The 18337-nt window shown below is 40.6% G+C and overlaps 1 protein-coding gene across 1 annotated transcript in view; it reads right to left on the bottom strand.

Annotated features, from left to right (window-relative positions):
• The window catches only part of MYT1L (myelin transcription factor 1 like), a 184281-nt gene that overhangs the window by 144628 nt on the left and 21316 nt on the right, over nt 1-18337 (bottom strand). Inside the window, exons 2-4 of the mRNA XM_018559231.1 lie at nt 14878-14932; nt 14659-14692; nt 8678-8740 (exon numbers count right to left, since the gene is read on the bottom strand). Coding sequence (XP_018414733.1) covers nt 8678-8740; nt 14659-14692; nt 14878-14932 — 152 coding nt within the window. The remainder of the gene's footprint in view (nt 1-8677; nt 8741-14658; nt 14693-14877; nt 14933-18337) is intronic.

The following is an 18337-nucleotide window of genomic DNA, read 5'->3' as shown; positions in this document are numbered from 1 at the left end:
TTTTTTTATTATAATTAAATAAATATTTATTAAGTATATATATCTGAGTCCTTTCTAAACACACTCCATCACAATAGCAATATTGTAAATGATTCTTTGAAACTCAATAATTAGGAGGTGTGGACTCAGGTCACCTTGGCTGAGATCGGGAAGTGCTATTACTGGAATTGCAATTTTTTTGTTGCCACCTGGACACTAAAAGAGGAGAAATATTCCATTGAGGACATAGAGAAAGGAATTTATCAAAACTGGAGCAGACAAAATCTGGAGCAGTTGTCCAGGGCAACCAGTCAGCTTCTCTCTTTCATTTTCAAATCTTAACTGAACACAGCTGCTGCAGATTTTGTCTGCTCCAGTTTTGATAAATTCCCCTCACAGTATATTCCAGTGACAACTGTGTCAGTAGAGCTGAATATACTTTTTGCAATGTCTTGGTTGCACCTTACTACACATTTTACTCTAATATTTAATATCTGATCATCTAAATTCAAAGGCTTCTTTTTGTTAAAAACCTTTCACTGCAGAAACAACAGTGGATATTTGATTTGTATTTACTACACTCTAGAGAGTTTGGGTTACTCTGACCTGAGCAGATGTCCAACTGCTTTTCACATATGCCCTTCCTAACATTAAACAGATATATTTTGGATTATTACCACCACAAGACATTATGCGGAAACCAAAAATAAATTGTGACATTGTAGCTTAAACTGTTCTGCTCAGATAATGGGTAGAAGATAATGAGAGCACTGACAGACAAAAGGTCGCTAGCACTGGGGGTAGTCCTCGTTATGACTGCGCTTGTAGCCGGTGCTTTTTTGCTTCAATCTCCTTGCTCAACAATAAAGTTTGTCCTCATAAAGTATTTGCAGCTAGGCTAAATGGAGAACTTCAGAAGACTTAAACCACGTTTTGTCCATAGAGCTTTTAATTGAGCAGCATGCACCAGCTTCTAGTGTCTCTGCATCTTTACAATGTAATTGCTTCATTAATTGCCTTCATTCAATGAGCTACTGTCTGGGAGAACCACTATCGCTGCAACTTAATTCCCAGTTTTGAAAAAGACTACATTCAGATTGTGTTATCTCCTCTTCCCTATAGTCCATTGTTTAAAGGAAGCATCTGAAGTAACCATGAATATGTCAGGATAACATGGATAACCTCGAAGATCAGCAGACATACTTGTCTAATATATTTGGGGGGACATTGCATAGAAAAGGTCCATTTGTTTTAGCAAAATTATTTGTTTTTCTTGAGAAAAGGATAGAACACCTTCCTCCTAAGTTATGTAGATATGAAAAGGGAGAGGTGTTTGTAGTCCAAATTAGAAACACACACTAGGATAACTGTTCCTCCATAAATACAATAGAGTAAGTGACCGTTATCATCCTAGGACAGGAAGTGTGTTATTGGCAGGATCACCAGGAGAAAATAATTAACAAAAAAAAACCCATTCGGTAGTCTCTAAACCCAACCAAGTTTAGCACCTGTTCTTAGGGGGGCTGTAGGGAGAGAGAATGAACAAAGTGGGCCCTCTTCTACTTTTTCCCCCAAGTGGTGGAACACCAGGGCCCAGTCACACATGCTAACGCTGCAACCCTGGTAGTTCCGCTAGTGTTTCCAAGGCAGTCTATGGCACATAGGTCAAAACACAGTATATAGAAGAGTGCAACTACCTCAATAACTAAATAAATAAATGGATAGATAAATGCTGTACAGCCTGCTATAACTGGCTGAATAATTAGGATTGGAGTGGTAAATGTGTGACTTACAGTTAGGATGTCATCGGTCAGCAAACGAAGTCCCTGCAGTCACGTAGGGGTAACGATACTGGTCCGTATGCTACTGGTCTGGAGTGTCCAGGTTATCCCCGGGGTATCCCCAGAAACCGCGTCATTAGCTTAAACTGTTCTGCTCAGATAATGGGTAGAAGATAATGAGAGCACTGACAGACAAAAGGTCGCTAGCACTGGGGGTAGTCCTCGTTATGACTGCGCTTGTAGCCGGTGCTTTTTTGCTTCAATCTCCTTGCTCAACAATAAAGTTTGTCCTCATAAAGTATTTGCAGCTAGGCTAAATGGAGAACTTCAGAAGACTTAAACCACGTTTTGTCCATAGAGCTTTTAATTGAGCAGCATGCACCAGCTTCTAGTGTCTCTGCATCTTTACAATGTAATTGCTTCATTAATTGCCTTCATTCAATGAGCTACTGTCTGGGAGAACCACTATCGCTGCAACTTAATTCCCAGTTTTGAAAAAGACTACATTCAGATTGTGTTATCTCCTCTTCCCTATAGTCCATTGTTTAAAGGAAGCATCTGAAGTAACCATGAATATGTCAGGATAACATGGATAACCTCGAAGATCAGCAGACATACTTGTCTAATATATTTGGGGGGACATTGCATAGAAAAGGTCCATTTGTTTTAGCAAAATTATTTGTTTTTCTTGAGAAAAGGATAGAACACCTTCCTCCTAAGTTATGTAGATATGAAAAGGGAGAGGTGTTTGTAGTCCAAATTAGAAACACACACTAGGATAACTGTTCCTCCATAAATACAATAGAGTAAGTGACCGTTATCATCCTAGGACAGGAAGTGTGTTATTGGCAGGATCACCAGGAGAAAATAATTAACAAAAAAAAACCCATTCGGTAGTCTCTAAACCCAACCAAGTTTAGCACCTGTTCTTAGGGGGGCTGTAGGGAGAGAGAATGAACAAAGTGGGCCCTCTTCTACTTTTTCCCCCAAGTGGTGGAACACCAGGGCCCAGTCACACATGCTAACGCTGCAACCCTGGTAGTTCCGCTAGTGTTTCCAAGGCAGTCTATGGCACATAGGTCAAAACACAGTATATAGAAGAGTGCAACTACCTCAATAACTAAATAAATAAATGGATAGATAAATGCTGTACAGCCTGCTATAACTGGCTGAATAATTAGGATTGGAGTGGTAAATGTGTGACTTACAGTTAGGATGTCATCGGTCAGCAAACGAAGTCCCTGCAGTCACGTAGGGGTAACGATACTGGTCCGTATGCTACTGGTCTGGAGTGTCCAGGTTATCCCCGGGGTATCCCCAGAAACCGCGTCATCGGCTGGCCAGGCCGAGCCGCGGCAGCTGGAGCAGGAAAAGAAAACCTTGCCCGGCAGTAGGAAACCGCACTGAAGAGTGTGTATCAGTGCGGTGTGCGGCGTGAACACTGGAGGGTCAAACACACTGTATCCGTCGGTGCTCGTGAGTTCAGGGGAGATGTACTGTGGGATGAGACACCCCTGTGGGTTGTAGACTTGTGCGCCGTCAAAAAATTTGTTCTGTTTCGTTTTGTTTCGGAATATCCGTTATTTCGTATTTCGTAATTCGTAACTGAACTCAATTCGGATTCGTACGAAATACGAATTTTCGTTAGTGACGGTTATATTTTCGTAACTTTACGAACATTCGTTATGATGAAGTTAAAAAGCAAAATACCTTTGTTAATATTGGAGTGGTAGTTGTTTTTTTTATCCGAAATACGAATTCCGTTAACGGATTCCGGATCCGAATTTCGTATTTCGTATTTTAAAAAAAATACCTTCAACTCCAATATAAATGTACTTTGCTTTTTAACTTCAATATAAAACGAATGTTCGTAACGGAACAAAAATACGTCAACGGAATTTTGTATTTACTGCTTGTATTGTAATGCAACTCTCAGCAGCAGAAGAGAACCTCTGATTGGTCAACCAAAATGAAATACGAATTCCGTTAACGGATTCCGTATTCCGAATTCCGTATTTCGGATACTGGAGGGTCAAACACACTGTATCCGTCGGTGCTCGTGAGTTCAGGGGAGATGTACTGTGGGATGAGACACCCCTGTGGGTTTCGTATTTACTGCCTGTATTTGTAATGCAACTCTCAGCAGCAGAAGAGAACCTCTGATTGGTCAACCAAAACGAAATACGAATTCCGTTAACGGAACTCTGAAAGTCACTGACAGCCACAGGTACAAATGATCAGTAATCAATCAGAAAGCCTCTTGTTCATGTGATCACTATAACAGCTTGCACTGCAGGCTAACACACTCCTGCTAACTGTGTGGCAAAGGCCTAGTGTTAGCCAGGAAGTGCTGTTGCTGGCAGGACCTCCACAGAAGAAACTTTGCAACAGATTCACAAGAAAATGATTTGCTTAAGAAAACTTTAGGCTGGGTTCACACCTATGCATATCGAATATGCGCGTTTGTCGTGCGTTTCGTGACGTGTGTTTTTACCGTGATTTGCGGTAAAAAACGTGCGACAGACGTGCGTTTCTGAGGGCTACTTGGCTGTATCCCAATGGAAACACGCAACAAAAACGCCCCAAAGAAGCTCCTGTACTTCTTTGGGCGTAGGGCATTTTGTAGCGCGTTCATACGTCCTGTAATAAGCCCAGGTGTGAACCATACCCATAGGAAATAATGGGATTTCGGTGTTTGAACGTTTTGCAGAGCGTTCCAACGCGCTACAAAACGCCCAGGTGTGAACCAGGCCTAGACATGATGCCAAACATACCGAAAAATAAGTTTTTAGGCTAAGTTCAAACCTGCACTACACTGCACGACACCCGGGATGTCCGTCCCTGGATCCCGCAGTCCTGTACAATGCAGGCAGCGATTGCCGCGCGGCCCCATTGATTTCAATGGGGTGACATCCGCGTGGCAATCGCAGACAAAAGATACAGGTACCTTTTTTTTTGCGATACATGACACGTGGCTGTTTTAGTCATTATTAGAAAATAATGGCACCCACAGTGCGATTGGTTCACACATTGGCGACTCCTGACCGCACAGCAATCCGTGCGGATTCATGCACGATCGCCACGGTGAAAAGTTGCATAGGTGTGAACCTAGCCTTAAGTTTACATACACTTGAATATTTTTATTAACCTTTTTGTTTCTTAGATCTGTCATATATAACGTAAACACAAAGAGCCATTTTCCCGCACCTGCATCTTACTTATTTACAAACACAAACACCTTTTAAAGTGAAACACTGTATTTATTCATTTATGTTCACTTCGTTTCATATTATTGTGTACCTCCAAAGAAACGGGCATTCTTTTCCTGCTATACATTTTTTTTAGCTTAGCGTCTGTGCTGGAAGGAACAACGCCAAAGGTTTTTATGCTGTGAGCTTAAAAAGCTGAATCAGGTCTAGATAATGAGGTTATTAAACGATCTCTAGATTACAATGTTTGGGCTAATACTTCTGAATATATGTTGCACAATACACAATTTAAGATGGTCATTAGGCCCCTGGCATTGCTATATGTGGGACACCACTAGTCAGTCCGGCAGTTTTCGAAGATTCTGCACACTTGCACTTTTCATTAAATGACCACATACTGCATGTTGTAACACTTATCATCAGTCTGGGAAACAAAAGCAACACAGAGCGCCTCCATAGTGTAAAACTTTTATTTGATGAGTACAACACGCAAGTGAAAATGTACTTACACGAAAGCCAATGATCATAAGCGTAAAAGGAAACGATAAAATATAAAATGGAGATTTTATATTTTATTGTTTCCTTTTACGCTTATGATCATTGGCTTTCGTGTAAGTAAATTTTCACTTGCGTGTTGTACTCATCAAATAAAAGTTTTACACTATGGAGGCGCTCTGTGTTGCTTTTGTTTCCCAGATCGATGGTCGTTGTTGACCGGTGGGAGCTGCCTCTATGGTGTACCAATGAACTTTACAGCCGGATTTCTCTGCAAACCGGGGGCGCCGGTATTGCTTTTTTCACTTATCATCAGTGTGTTTATGATTGTCTGCAGTTTGAAGTCAGAATAGAGATATGGTGAGCTTTCACTAGTAGAGTTTCCAGTACCCAACTAACTAAGGTATTACCAAATCAAATGACATTTTATTTTTTCATAATAATTATAGGAAGCAAACTGGTGAGCCAATGTATTGGTGCCTATGCAAAAATGAAATACAGGTTTTAGGTATTAATGGCTTTTCACCAAGGTTATTAGATCATCTGATTCATCCAAGATATATCTTAACCAATTCAGTTGGATATTGGTTTATATAGAAGCATTCATCTCAACCTCATGAGATGAGACACCTTTAGAACATACTAGGTAGGCAAATGACATGTCCATATCATGAAACAAGCAGAATACAAAACAATTACAATTAAGCCTATAAGTGCTTTTTTCACCACTTATTTTCCTTTACACTGCCTTTTCAAAATAACAAATGCATTTGGAGGTTGGATAACAGGTTTAGTGTAGTATAACACTTTTGAGAGTTAAGTAATACATTTTATATAGAGATCTATACATAGAACAAAAATGAGAGACAACTGAAGAGGGAAGAGGGACGAGGGACAGATGGGTTTGATTTAAAAAAAAAAAGAGATAGTTGGGAGATAATTAGAATTACTTTTAAAATCTACAATCTAACTTTAAATGTGTGCTCATGGAAGCTGGTGCAGCACCAGAGTCCAGTCAGTTTCCAGTTGCATTTAGTGCAGACAGAGTGGACTCCATTACGGCTGTCTGCAGGGTTCATTGAACTCCCCGAGCGGTGTGTCTGTACAGAACAGGAGTGTTTAGCCTAAGAGCTCACAACGGTGGAAGGCAAAAGAATGAGCTAGATGTCATATTTATCAATGGCAGAAATTCTAAATTTTCCCATAATATGGCTGCCTGCATCTGCAAAAACAAATTTTGGAAAGTGTGGGAGGCGGAGCAGTCTGACAGGAGGCTGGTGGCAGGACAGGATATTCAATTACCTAATACAGACCATGGCCTAGAGCAGTAGTTTTGCCAGAGCTGACAAACAGTTAACCACACATAATGCTGCTCACTATAAGTAACACATTCCTAAGTATTATTTCAGTGTACCTCCCCTGCCTGTCAGTGTTATCCAACTGCGTCCTCATTCTTTCTGTCCCTCCACCCTTGTGGTGGAATAGTGGACTGTGTATTTACAGTGTACACACCCTGGTTCCATACACCTATATTAGCATAGCAGTTTGTCAGTTTGCTTATGCAGAGTTATAAAAATGTCTTTTTTAGCCTCTTTGTTCCTGCCTCTGCATGCCTAAGTCTATTGCTACCTAGGTAGTAGTTCTTGTTTTCTTTCTCCAGTCCTAATAAATCAGCTCATTGGCACACTTTCATTAAGTTCCGTACACATGATTTGCAAGATTTTCATCTAAAACCAACCTAAAGTGATAACAGGCATAGGAGATCAATACATTTCTTGCAAACACATTGGGAGCTCCAGAACCAGGGCCCACAATCTGATCAGGTCAGTAGCAGCACGTTGCATCTGCCTCCAACACATTTCCTGGTTCCTCAATGTTATGTGGTCCTCACTGACAAGTAGAACAGTGTAGTAGACCAGAATAGGTGGACTACAACTATGACTGCAGAACTCCAAATCAACATCTACATATTAAACTTATAAGTTCGGGGGTTGCAGGGACATGCAGAAACAAAATCCATAGATGCGCGTCATGTCTGCTGTCACTTTAGCATCAATACAGATAGAGTTTAAGCTTTGTCCAGTCTACTCATACCTTATTCTAATCGATTCAACAATGTGAAAACCATACCAGCTTTTTAGAAGTTACACCCTAAAGTTGTTTCTACCCAACTGAAATTTGGGAGGTGTAAGGTAGGTTTACCAGGCACATAAGAGGACACTTATCATCATTTCCCAAGATCAGCATGCTCGCTTGGTTGAAATGAAAACAATGTTATCCTCTTAATATTGATACCAATAATTGATACCAAGACTGTGTTCTTAATTTATATCTTTCATAGAAGAAACGTTCTTCAAGGTTAGGCACCACTAACATCAATATTGTATCTATCAGCAGATACTTCTGAGCTGACTAATTTACTAGCTTTTTATGTCTCTTAGGGAATTCACTGGCCAAATCTGACTCAGGTGTCCTGGATCCTGCCAGCCCTGCCATATAGCATTGTTTGTTTTACTGCAATCACTATAATCTAAAATTAATGAAAAATTTAAAAGTGGTCATTAGGTCCCTTCAGAATGGCTGTGGCAAAAAAGAGTTGCTGGACTCTTACATAGGGAAATCTCACAGGTACAGAGCCCAGGGGGAGCTAAGGGGTGATTCAGTAGATCGATATCTACTCTGATTTAAAATATTAAAGTATTCTAGCCCCTTTATTGATGTGGTCAGGTGTAGTTCTCCCAGTTTTGTTCAAGTCTTGTAAAAAGAAGCAATAAGAGGGTAACATTGATTTCATTGGCTTGAGAAACAATAACCAGAAAAGTTTAAATTATACTTAAAGTAAAAAAACCTTGTTTCTATTTTTTGGACATAAAGGGGAATTGTTAAAACCCCTGTCAAGTTTTTTTTTGCTGTTTGTGCCTGAGTAGATTTCACTTTACTTCCTGTCTCTGAGGCTAAACAGAAGGTGGAAGTCATGAGTCATATGAGTCCCCTGGATTCAAGAGCTACTACTAATACTCTTTTATTCAGAGACCACTTCCAGTATAGAAATGTAACAGTCTATGTAACTATCCAAGGTCCATTTTATAGAGAAGCATCAGATGAATGTGTTGACCTTGTAACCTTATACATTACACTCATACAAAGTACAAAAATATATTGACACCACTTTTGAACATAGAAACATAAAGATAAAAGAATGACTATAATTACCTTCTATGTCTTGCATATTTACCACTAACATGGCCACTGCCATCGCAGCCAGGAGTAGGGCAGCTGTAGAGAAGGAACAAGGAATAAAGATGTAGTCGGTGTATATCTTGGATAAAACACTAGACCTGGCTTCATTTATCAGACACTGGCAGGGCATGATAAGACTTCTAAAACTGGTATTTTGATATCTCTGCACTAACAGCACACAGGTGATATTTAATTCAACACTCAATATTGAGAGGTAAGTTAGAGACAAACCTGTATCTGTGTGAATTGTAGACGGGTTAATTACAAGCAATTCTTCACTATCTGTTAGCTCTATACAGGTGAATTACATGGATGCTTTAGATACTCGCCCTAGCGACGTAGTTTAAAGGAAAGTGTCTTTCTGTAGAAGTTGCGGACAGGCGAGGTAGATGGATGTTCTAGATCCCTGCACTAGATGCAGACAAGTGATTTACGGGGTATCTTTCTTTTCCAGTAGATTCAGAAAGGTATCCTCTGTTCTAGTTAAAGATGAATGAAAAGGTGGAATGCTCTAGGTTCTTCCATATCATTCGCCAATTATTCTATTAAAGCACATAATTTTACCTATCAAGGGATACAGAACAACCTTCCATTACTTAGCTGCAGAAAAATGCTCATGTTTAGTGTACAATGAATAGGCTTTAACTGTGCCATGTATATAGCCTAAGAATGACTGCACTTATTTAAAAGATGGCAGAATTACAGTCATTCCGATTAATGTTGCAATCATGAAATTAAATAAAATCGAAGGGAGTTTTCCAATAAAACCCCAGCTTTCCGCAGCTTCTCAGTTCTACATATACCAGGAAAAACTCAAATTTCTCCTCCAGCATCACCCGTTGGCAAATTTACTGTAGTGGATCACCATCTAAATAAATATAGGCTTCGGTCCGAAGATGCAAACAGCAAGACAAACAACCTTAGTGTTGATAAGGGGACTGTGGACAGTAGGATCAGCACAAATGAATGAGATGAATGCATATGCCTGACTTAATGTGCAGACTGTAAATCAGGTGTGTGCCTGTGCTGGAATTCAAGTGCAGGGAGGTAACATAGTTGGGCGCCTAAATCTGTATTAAAGTGTAGTCAATTAAATAGATGGGTCCTTAAATTTGAAATAAACTGTAGACAAGTGAGTTAATTAAGGGCATATACCTGAATTTGAGCAAAGATAGGTGAGTTAGATGGGTGTATAAACCTGAATGTTAAATCTATATTAGAGTACAGGCAGTAATTCAGGTGGTGTCTGTACCGGAGTGAAAATGCAGACAGGTGAATTAGATGGGTCCCTAATCCATATTAAAGTGCAGACAGGTGAACTAGATTGATGCTTAAACCTAAATAAAAATGCAGACAGGTAAGTTGGATTGGTGCCTGTACCAAATTTAAGTTCAGACATCTAAAGCTGGCCATACACCTATAGATTAGCTGCAGATTTCCTATGGTCAGATGGAAAAAGTGCAGCAGATTCCTCCATCTACGCTAAGCTGTGTGGATGGAGCAATCTCCCACTGGGACAAGCTTCAGTATCTTGCTAGTCGGCCACACTGGCTCTCAAAATTCCTGAACAATGCCTGCATTCAATCAGATTGTTCAGGTATTTTGAAAGCCAGCGCTGCTGACTAGCAAGATACTGAAGCTTGGCCCAGTGGGAGATTCCTCCATCCACGCAGTTTAGTGTAGATGGAGGAATCTGTTGCACTTTTTCCATCTGACCATAGAAAATCTGCAGATAATCTATAGGTGTATGGCCAGCTTTAGTTAGATGAGCACCTGTACATGATCTAACGTGCAGACAGGTGAGTTAGCTGAGTCCCTAAATCCATATTGAAGTGAAGACAGGTGAGTTAGGTATGTGACTGTACATGAGCTAAAAGGTGAGTGCAGAAAGGTGAGTTAAATTAATGTCTAAATCTATAATAAAGTGCAGACAGGTTAACTATATAGGCACATGTACCAGCATTACCAGGTAACTTAGATTAGTGTTTGAGTCTGCATTAAGGCGCAGACAAATGAGTAAGATGGGTGAGTAAACCTGATTTAAAGTGCAAACTGGTAAGTTAGATGAGTGCCTATACCTGAATGAAAGTGCAGACAGATGAGTTAGATGAATGCCTATACCTGAATTAAAGTGCAGACAGAATAGTTAGATGGGTTGCTGTGCCTGAATTAAAGTGCAGACAGATGAGTTAGATGAATGCCTATACCTAAATTAAAGTGCAGACAGATGAGTTAAATGAGTACCTATACCAGAATTAAAGTGCAGACAGATTAGTTAGATGGGTGACTGTACCTGAATTAAAGTGCAGAAAGATAGGTTAGATAAGTGACTATAACTGAATTAAAGGGTAGAGAGGTGAGGTATATGAGTGCCTATACCTGCATTAAAGTGCAGACAGATGAGTTAGATTAAGTTTATACCTGTATTAAAGTGCAGACAGATGAGTTAGATGAGTGTGTATTCCTGAATTAAAGTGCAGGCAGATTAGTTATATGGGTGGCTGTACCTGAATTAGCATGCACACAGATGAGTTACATAAGTGCATGTACTTGAATTAAAGTGCAGAAAGATAGGCTAGATAAGTGACTATAACTGAATTAAAGGGTAGAGTGGTGAGGTATATGAGTGACTATACCAACATTAAAGTGCAGACAGATGAGTTAGATTTGTGCCTATACCTGAATTAAAGTGCAGACAGATGAGTTAGATTTGTGCCTATACCTGAATTAAAGTGCAGACAGATGAGTTAGATGAATGCCTATACCTGAATTCAAGTGCAGACAGAATAGTTAGATGGGTTGCTGTGCCTGAATTAAAGTGCAGACATATGAGTTAGATGGGTGCCTATACTTGAGTTAAAGTGCAGACAGGTGAGTTAGATAAAGTGTATACCTAAATTAAAGTGCAGACAGATGAGTTAAATGAGTACCTATACCAGAATTAAAGTGCAGACAGATTAGTTAGATGGGTGACTGTACCTGAATTAACATGCACACAGATGAGTTAGATGAGTGTATGTACCTGAATTAAAGTGCAGAAAGATAGCTTAGATAAGTGACTATAACTGAATTAAAGGGTAGAGAGGTGAGGTATATGAGTGCCTATACCTGCATTAAAGTGCAGACAGATGAGTTAGATTAAGTTTATACCTGTATTAAAGTGCAGACAGATGAGTTAGATGAGTGTGTATTCCTGAATTAAAGTGCAGGCAGATTAGTTATATGGGTGGCTGTACCTGAATTAGCATGCACACAGATGAGTTACATAAGTGCATGTACTTGAATTAAAGTGCAGAAAGATAGGCTAGATAAGTGACTATAACTGAATTAAAGGGTAGAGTGGTGAGGTATATGAGTGACTATACCAACATTAAAGTGCAGACAGATGAGTTAGATTTGTGCCTATACCTGAATTAAAGTGCAGACAGATGAGTTAGATTTGTGCCTATACCTGAATTAAAGTGCAGACAGATGAGTTAGATGAATGCCTATACCTGAATTCAAGTGCAGACAGAATAGTTAGATGGGTTGCTGTGCCTGAATTAAAGTGCAGACATATGAGTTAGATGGGTGCCTATACTTGAGTTAAAGTGCAGACAGGTGAGTTAGATAAAGTGTATACCTAAATTAAAGTGCAGACAGATGAGTTAAATGAGTACCTATACCAGAATTAAAGTGCAGACAGATTAGTTAGATGGGTGACTGTACCTGAATTAAAGTGCAGAAAGATAGGTTAGATAAGTGACTATAACTGAATTAAAGGGTAGAGAGGTGAGGTATATGAGTGCCTATACCTGCATTAAAGTGCAGACAGATGAGTTAGATTAAGTCTATACCTGTATTAAAGTGCAGACAGATGAGTTAGATTTGTGTTTATTACTGAATTAAAGTGCAGGCAGATTAGTTATATGGGTGGCTGTACCTGAATTAGCATGCACACAGATGAGTTAGATGAGTGTATGTACCTGAATTAAAGTGCAGAAAGATAGCTTAGATAAGTGACTATAACTGAATTAAAGGGTAGAGAGGTGAGGTATATGAGTGCCTATACCTGCATTAAAGTGCAGACAGATGAGTTAGATTAAGTCTATACCTGTATTAAAGTGCAGACAGATGAGTTAGATTTGTGTTTATTACTGAATTAAAGTGCAGGCAGATTAGTTATATGGGTGGCTGTACCTGAATTAGCATGCACACAGATGAGTTAGATGAGTGTATGTACCTGAATTAAAGTGCAGAAAGATAGGTTAGATAAGTGACTATAACTGAATTAAAGGGTAGAGAGGTGAGGTATATGAGTGCCTATACCTGCATTAAAGTGCAGACAGATGAGTTAGATTAAGTTTATACCTGTATTAAAGTGCAGACAGATGAGTTAGATGAGTGTGTATTCCTGAATTAAAGTGCAGGCAGATTAGTTATATGGGTGGCTGTACCTGAATTAGCATGCACACAGATGAGTTACATAAGTGCATGTACTTGAATTAAAGTGCAGAAAGATAGGCTAGATAAGTGACTATAACTGAATTAAAGGGTAGAGTGGTGAGGTATATGAGTGACTATACCAACATTAAAGTGCAGACAGATGAGTTAGATTTGTGCCTATACCTGAATTAAAGTGCAGACAGATGAGTTAGATTTGTGCCTATACCTGAATTAAAGTGCAGACAGATGAGTTAGATGAATGCCTATACCTGAATTCAAGTGCAGACAGAATAGTTAGATGGGTTGCTGTGCCTGAATTAAAGTGCAGACATATGAGTTAGATGGGTGCCTATACTTGAGTTAAAGTGCAGACAGGTGAGTTAGATAAAGTGTATACCTAAATTAAAGTGCAGACAGATGAGTTAAATGAGTACCTATACCAGAATTAAAGTGCAGACAGATTAGTTAGATGGGTGACTGTACCTGAATTAACATGCACACAGATGAGTTAGATGAGTGTATGTACCTGAATTAAAGTGCAGAAAGATAGCTTAGATAAGTGACTATAACTGAATTAAAGGGTAGAGAGGTGAGGTATATGAGTGCCTATACCTGCATTAAAGTGCAGACAGATGAGTTAGATTAAGTCTATACCTGTATTAAAGTGCAGACAGATGAGTTAGATTTGTGCCTATACCTGAATCAAAGTGCAGACAGATGAGTTTGATGAGTCCCTATACCTGCATTAAAGTGCAGACAGATGAGTTAGATGGGTGCCTATACCTGAGTTAAAGTGCAGACAGAATAGTTAGATGTGTGGCTGTACCTGAATTAAAGTGCAGACAGATGAATTGGATGAGTGTCTATAAAGTGCAGACAGATGAGTTAGATTTGTGCCTATACCTGAATTAAAGTGCAGATAGATGAGTTAGATTTGTGCCTATACCTGAATTAAAGTGCAGACAGATGAGTTAGATTTGTGCCTATACCTGAATTAAAGTGCAGACAGATGAGTTCGATGAGTCCCTATACCTGCATTAAAGTGCAGACAGATGAGTTAGATGTGTGCCTGTACCTGCATTAAAGTGCAGACAGATGAGTTAGATGGGTGCCTATACCTGAGTTAAAGTGCAGACAGATGAGTTAGATGGGTGCCTATACCTGAGTTAAAGTGCAGACAGATGAGTTAGATGAGTGTCTATACCTGAATTAAAGTGCAGACAGGGTATTTACAAATATCGCTAGATCTGCCTTAAAATTCAGGAGATCATTAGTAGAATACCCAAAGGTAGATTATGGAGATGGAGGGCAAAACAAGACAGAAAGACACTAATCAAATAACTGGCATTAAAAAGGAAAGAGGAGGCCATGCCAAATCTATTTTATTAGCAAGCCTCGGGAGAATTAATTTAATCAATGCATCAGGGCATGAGCAAGGCACCGGTGAACTTGAAAGTGCATTATGCCCATTAAAAGGCCTGATTTTTCTAAATTGCTAATGGGATGTATTTTACACTGTGAGCACTAACCTGAACAGCTCTTGTATGGCTGGTTCCACAGGAACTGTAGAGAGAATGGAAAATATATAAAAATTTATCATCTATCATAAGTATCCCTCTGATATAGAAAATTACCCAAAAGGTTATGCAAAAAGGAAGGGTCAGAATGAATTACGGAAAGAGATTCTACAGGATGAAGGTCATTGCTGAGTGGAGGCCCTGAGTGATTTAGTGAAGCACGGAACGTACCTCGAACACCTTTGGAGCGCGTGCGATGCCGTTTCTCGTCTGTATCCACCTCCATCTGGGAATAGATTAGCAGGCAGTGAATGCTCTTATCCTTCATGCACAGACTATCAATGCTCTGTCTGCTGCAGACTGTCACACAATCTTTTCTATTTTAGAACAAGAATTTCTTTACGTGATGCGATAAGCTCAGTAATTATATGGAATAACAATGAATTATATGGAATAACAATGAATTCTTTACATTTTCACAATTCTTAGCGCTGTGATTCAGACCCTGAAGATTTTCCTTTTTTGTACGCGATATTCGGTCATACTGAGTCATAGTCGGTGCATGGTATTTATTGAATAGATTTTATTGCATTATCCAATGTATTGATTATATTTCCTAGCATTTTTATATCCTTATGCACAATTAACCCGAAGGCACGATAGGAAATCAGGCTAACGCAAAACAGTACACTACTACATTGTTTATGACTAATGTTCAGTATTTATCTCCCGTTCTGCAAACACCTCTTGTTGAAAATATTATACATAACAATGATGGTACTATATGCTCTAACATGTTGACTTGAATTAGCAGGTGGGGAGAAGAGTTATGGAGCCAAGGGGTAATGAAGAAAAGAATTAGGCAGAGGTGGAGAGGGCAGAGACCCCATGGAGGAGAGGTACAAGTAATGGAGGATGGGTACAGGTAATGGAGGATGGGTACAAGTGTTAGAGGGTAGGCATTCATAAAGGAGGAGGGGTACAGGTAGTGGAGAGTACGTATTTCTAAAGGAGAAGGGGTGCAGGTAGTATCAGTTTGGCACTCATAAAGGAGGTGTACAGGTAACAGAGGGTAGGTATCAATAAAGAAGGAGATGTACAGGTAGCAGAGGATAGGCACTGATAAGGAAGGAGGGATACAGGTGTTACTTTTTAGGCACTCATAAATCGAGGGTTACAGGTAGTAGAGGCTAGGCATTCATAAAAGAGTAGAACTACGGGTAATAAAGAGTAGACATTTATACAGGTACAGATGTTAGAGGGAAGGCCCTGATAAAAAAGGAGGGGTACAGGTGGAAGACGGTAGGCATTCATAAAGGAGGAGGGGTACAGATGTTAGACGGTAGGCACTGATAAAGAAGGTGGGGTACAAGTAGTAGACAGTAGGCATTCATAAAGGAGGAGGGGTATAGGTAGTGGAGAGTAGACATTTATAAAGGAGGAGGGGTACAGGTAGTAGAGGGAAGTCATCCGTAAAGAATGAGATATAAAGGTGGTAGAGGATAGGCACTGATAAGGAAGGAGGGTAACAGGTGGTAGAGGGTAGGCACTCACAAATGAGGAGGCATACAGCTAGTAGAGGCTATGCACCAGTAAAGAAGGAGATGTGTAGCTGGCAGGGGATAGGCACTGATAAAGAAGGAAGTGTATAAGTGGTAGAGTGTAGGGTTAGGTTAAGAAGAAGGGGTGCAGATGGAAGAGGGTAAACATAGGTGACAGAGGAGGGTGAAATGTAATTGAATGTAGTAAAAGGTTAGAGAAGAAGGGCACTGGCAGTGGAGGGTAGGCACAGGTGATGGAGGAGGGGTGTAGGTGGAGGGAGAGAACAAGTGATGGAGGAGACGTACGGGCAAAGGAGTGTGGGAATATGTGGGAAACATATAGGGAATTCTGCGTCACAAGTATGGGGGGAACTTATCAAAACTGAAGCAGACAGAATCTGGGGCATATGCCCATGGCAACCAATCAGCTTCCCCCTTTCATAATCAAAGCTTAATTGAACAAACTCTAGAGAGAAGCTAATTGGTTACTGTGGGCAACCGCTCCAGTTTTGATAAATTCCCACAAATGACTTCAACATTTGGTAAGACTGATTTACGGCTTATCACATGCTAATTTAGCTGTCAGGGCCTGGGGTCAAAGCCAGCAGTTTTGTAGTTTTGTACTGATTTGCGAAAACAGGTTTTTTTGGTGTCAATGTTATTTAAAACGTAAACCAAAATGAATAGATTGTATGAGCTGCGACTATCAGGAGCAGCTATTTGCAATGGGGGGAATTTATCAAAACTGGGCATGCAGAATCTGGAGCAGGTGCTCATAGAAATTAGCTTTTCTCTTCAGGCTAGGTTCACACCTGCACTACACTGCACGACACCCGGGACGCGCGTCGTGTAGGGTTGCCACCTTTTCTTCAAGTGAAACCCGAACACTCTAGCGCCACTAAAAATTTTTGGGGAGAATAGAGAGAGAGTAAGGAGAGGCAGGTAGGGGAGGGAGTAATGAGACCATCTATAGAGAACTGCAAATCCCAGCAATACATTATCCAGCAATACAAAATAATGTGAAGCTACATACTCTGTGCTGTTCTGAGTTGGCGCCCTGATGTCTTCAGGTGGTCTGGTGATTTGTGCCGGCTGTGCAACTCTCGGGTGGGCTGTGCGACACTCGGGTTTCAGGGAGCCGGTGTTGTGTTGAATTACATTCCCCTGCCGCTTGGCTATTTCTGTAACCCACCTCTTCATGCCTCTTCCCTTCAGCTGCATGGGGATCTACACAGCCCGGCCGCTCTTCTATCTCTGGTGATCTATCACTTAGAGGAAAGTCTCCTCCTTCTTCTCTATGTGATAGAGCACCAGAGTTAGAAGAGCGGAGGAGCGATCACAGATGCGGCTGCTGAAGTCCTAGTCAAGCGTGATCTCAGGCAGCCACATCGGCCTGAAACCGGAATCTTTCTCTGAGCTGTGGGCACCTGTAAACAGACACAGACTACCCTCAGCTCAGAGCAGTGACGACTCTAGGAACAATATATAGGGGGGGCACATACCACAGTTGGACTGTCCGGTTGAAAACCGGACGGGTGGCAACCCTAGCGTCGTGCGGTCCTGCACAATACAGGCAGCGATTGCCGACGGGACCCATTGATTTCAATGGGGTGACATCCGCGTGGCAAGTACCTTTTTTTGCGATACACGACACGCGGCTGTTTTAGCTGGCGCGACTGAGGTGCCATTAGAAAATAATGGCACCCACAGCGTGATCGGTTCACACCTTGATGACTCCTGACCGTGCGGCAATCCACGTGGAATCATGCTGATTGCCGTGCAGTGAAGTGTCGCCTAGGTGTGAACCTAGCCTGAGCTGCTCCAGATTCTGTCTGCTTCAGTTTTGTTAAATTCCCCTCAATGTATCTATTTTTTTATTTTACACAGGAGCTGTTGAAGTTGAAATCTGAATGCATTAGGCATTATTTACACTTGCAAATGTGGCAGAAGCCCATGAATCTCATACATTCCTCTGTGGCACAATTGCAATCTGCTGAGGGTAGGAGGCCCCATTCAATACAATGACAGCTGTCACAGTTCTTCACAGGTCATTCGCATGTGATAGCACATTGGAGATGACAGGTACTCTTTAAGGAGTCATTGGGTGTTCGCATATAATCGCACATGCTGTGATTACCAGGGGATAAATG

The sequence above is a fragment of the Nanorana parkeri genome, unplaced genomic scaffold (assembly GCF_000935625.1).
Source record: "Nanorana parkeri isolate BGI_ZX_2015 unplaced genomic scaffold, ASM93562v1 scaffold383, whole genome shotgun sequence".
In the NCBI taxonomy this organism is placed as follows: Eukaryota; Metazoa; Chordata; class Amphibia; order Anura; family Dicroglossidae; genus Nanorana; species Nanorana parkeri.
Note: the sequence above shows the minus strand (reverse complement) of the source record. Positions and strands in the feature narration are given on the sequence as shown.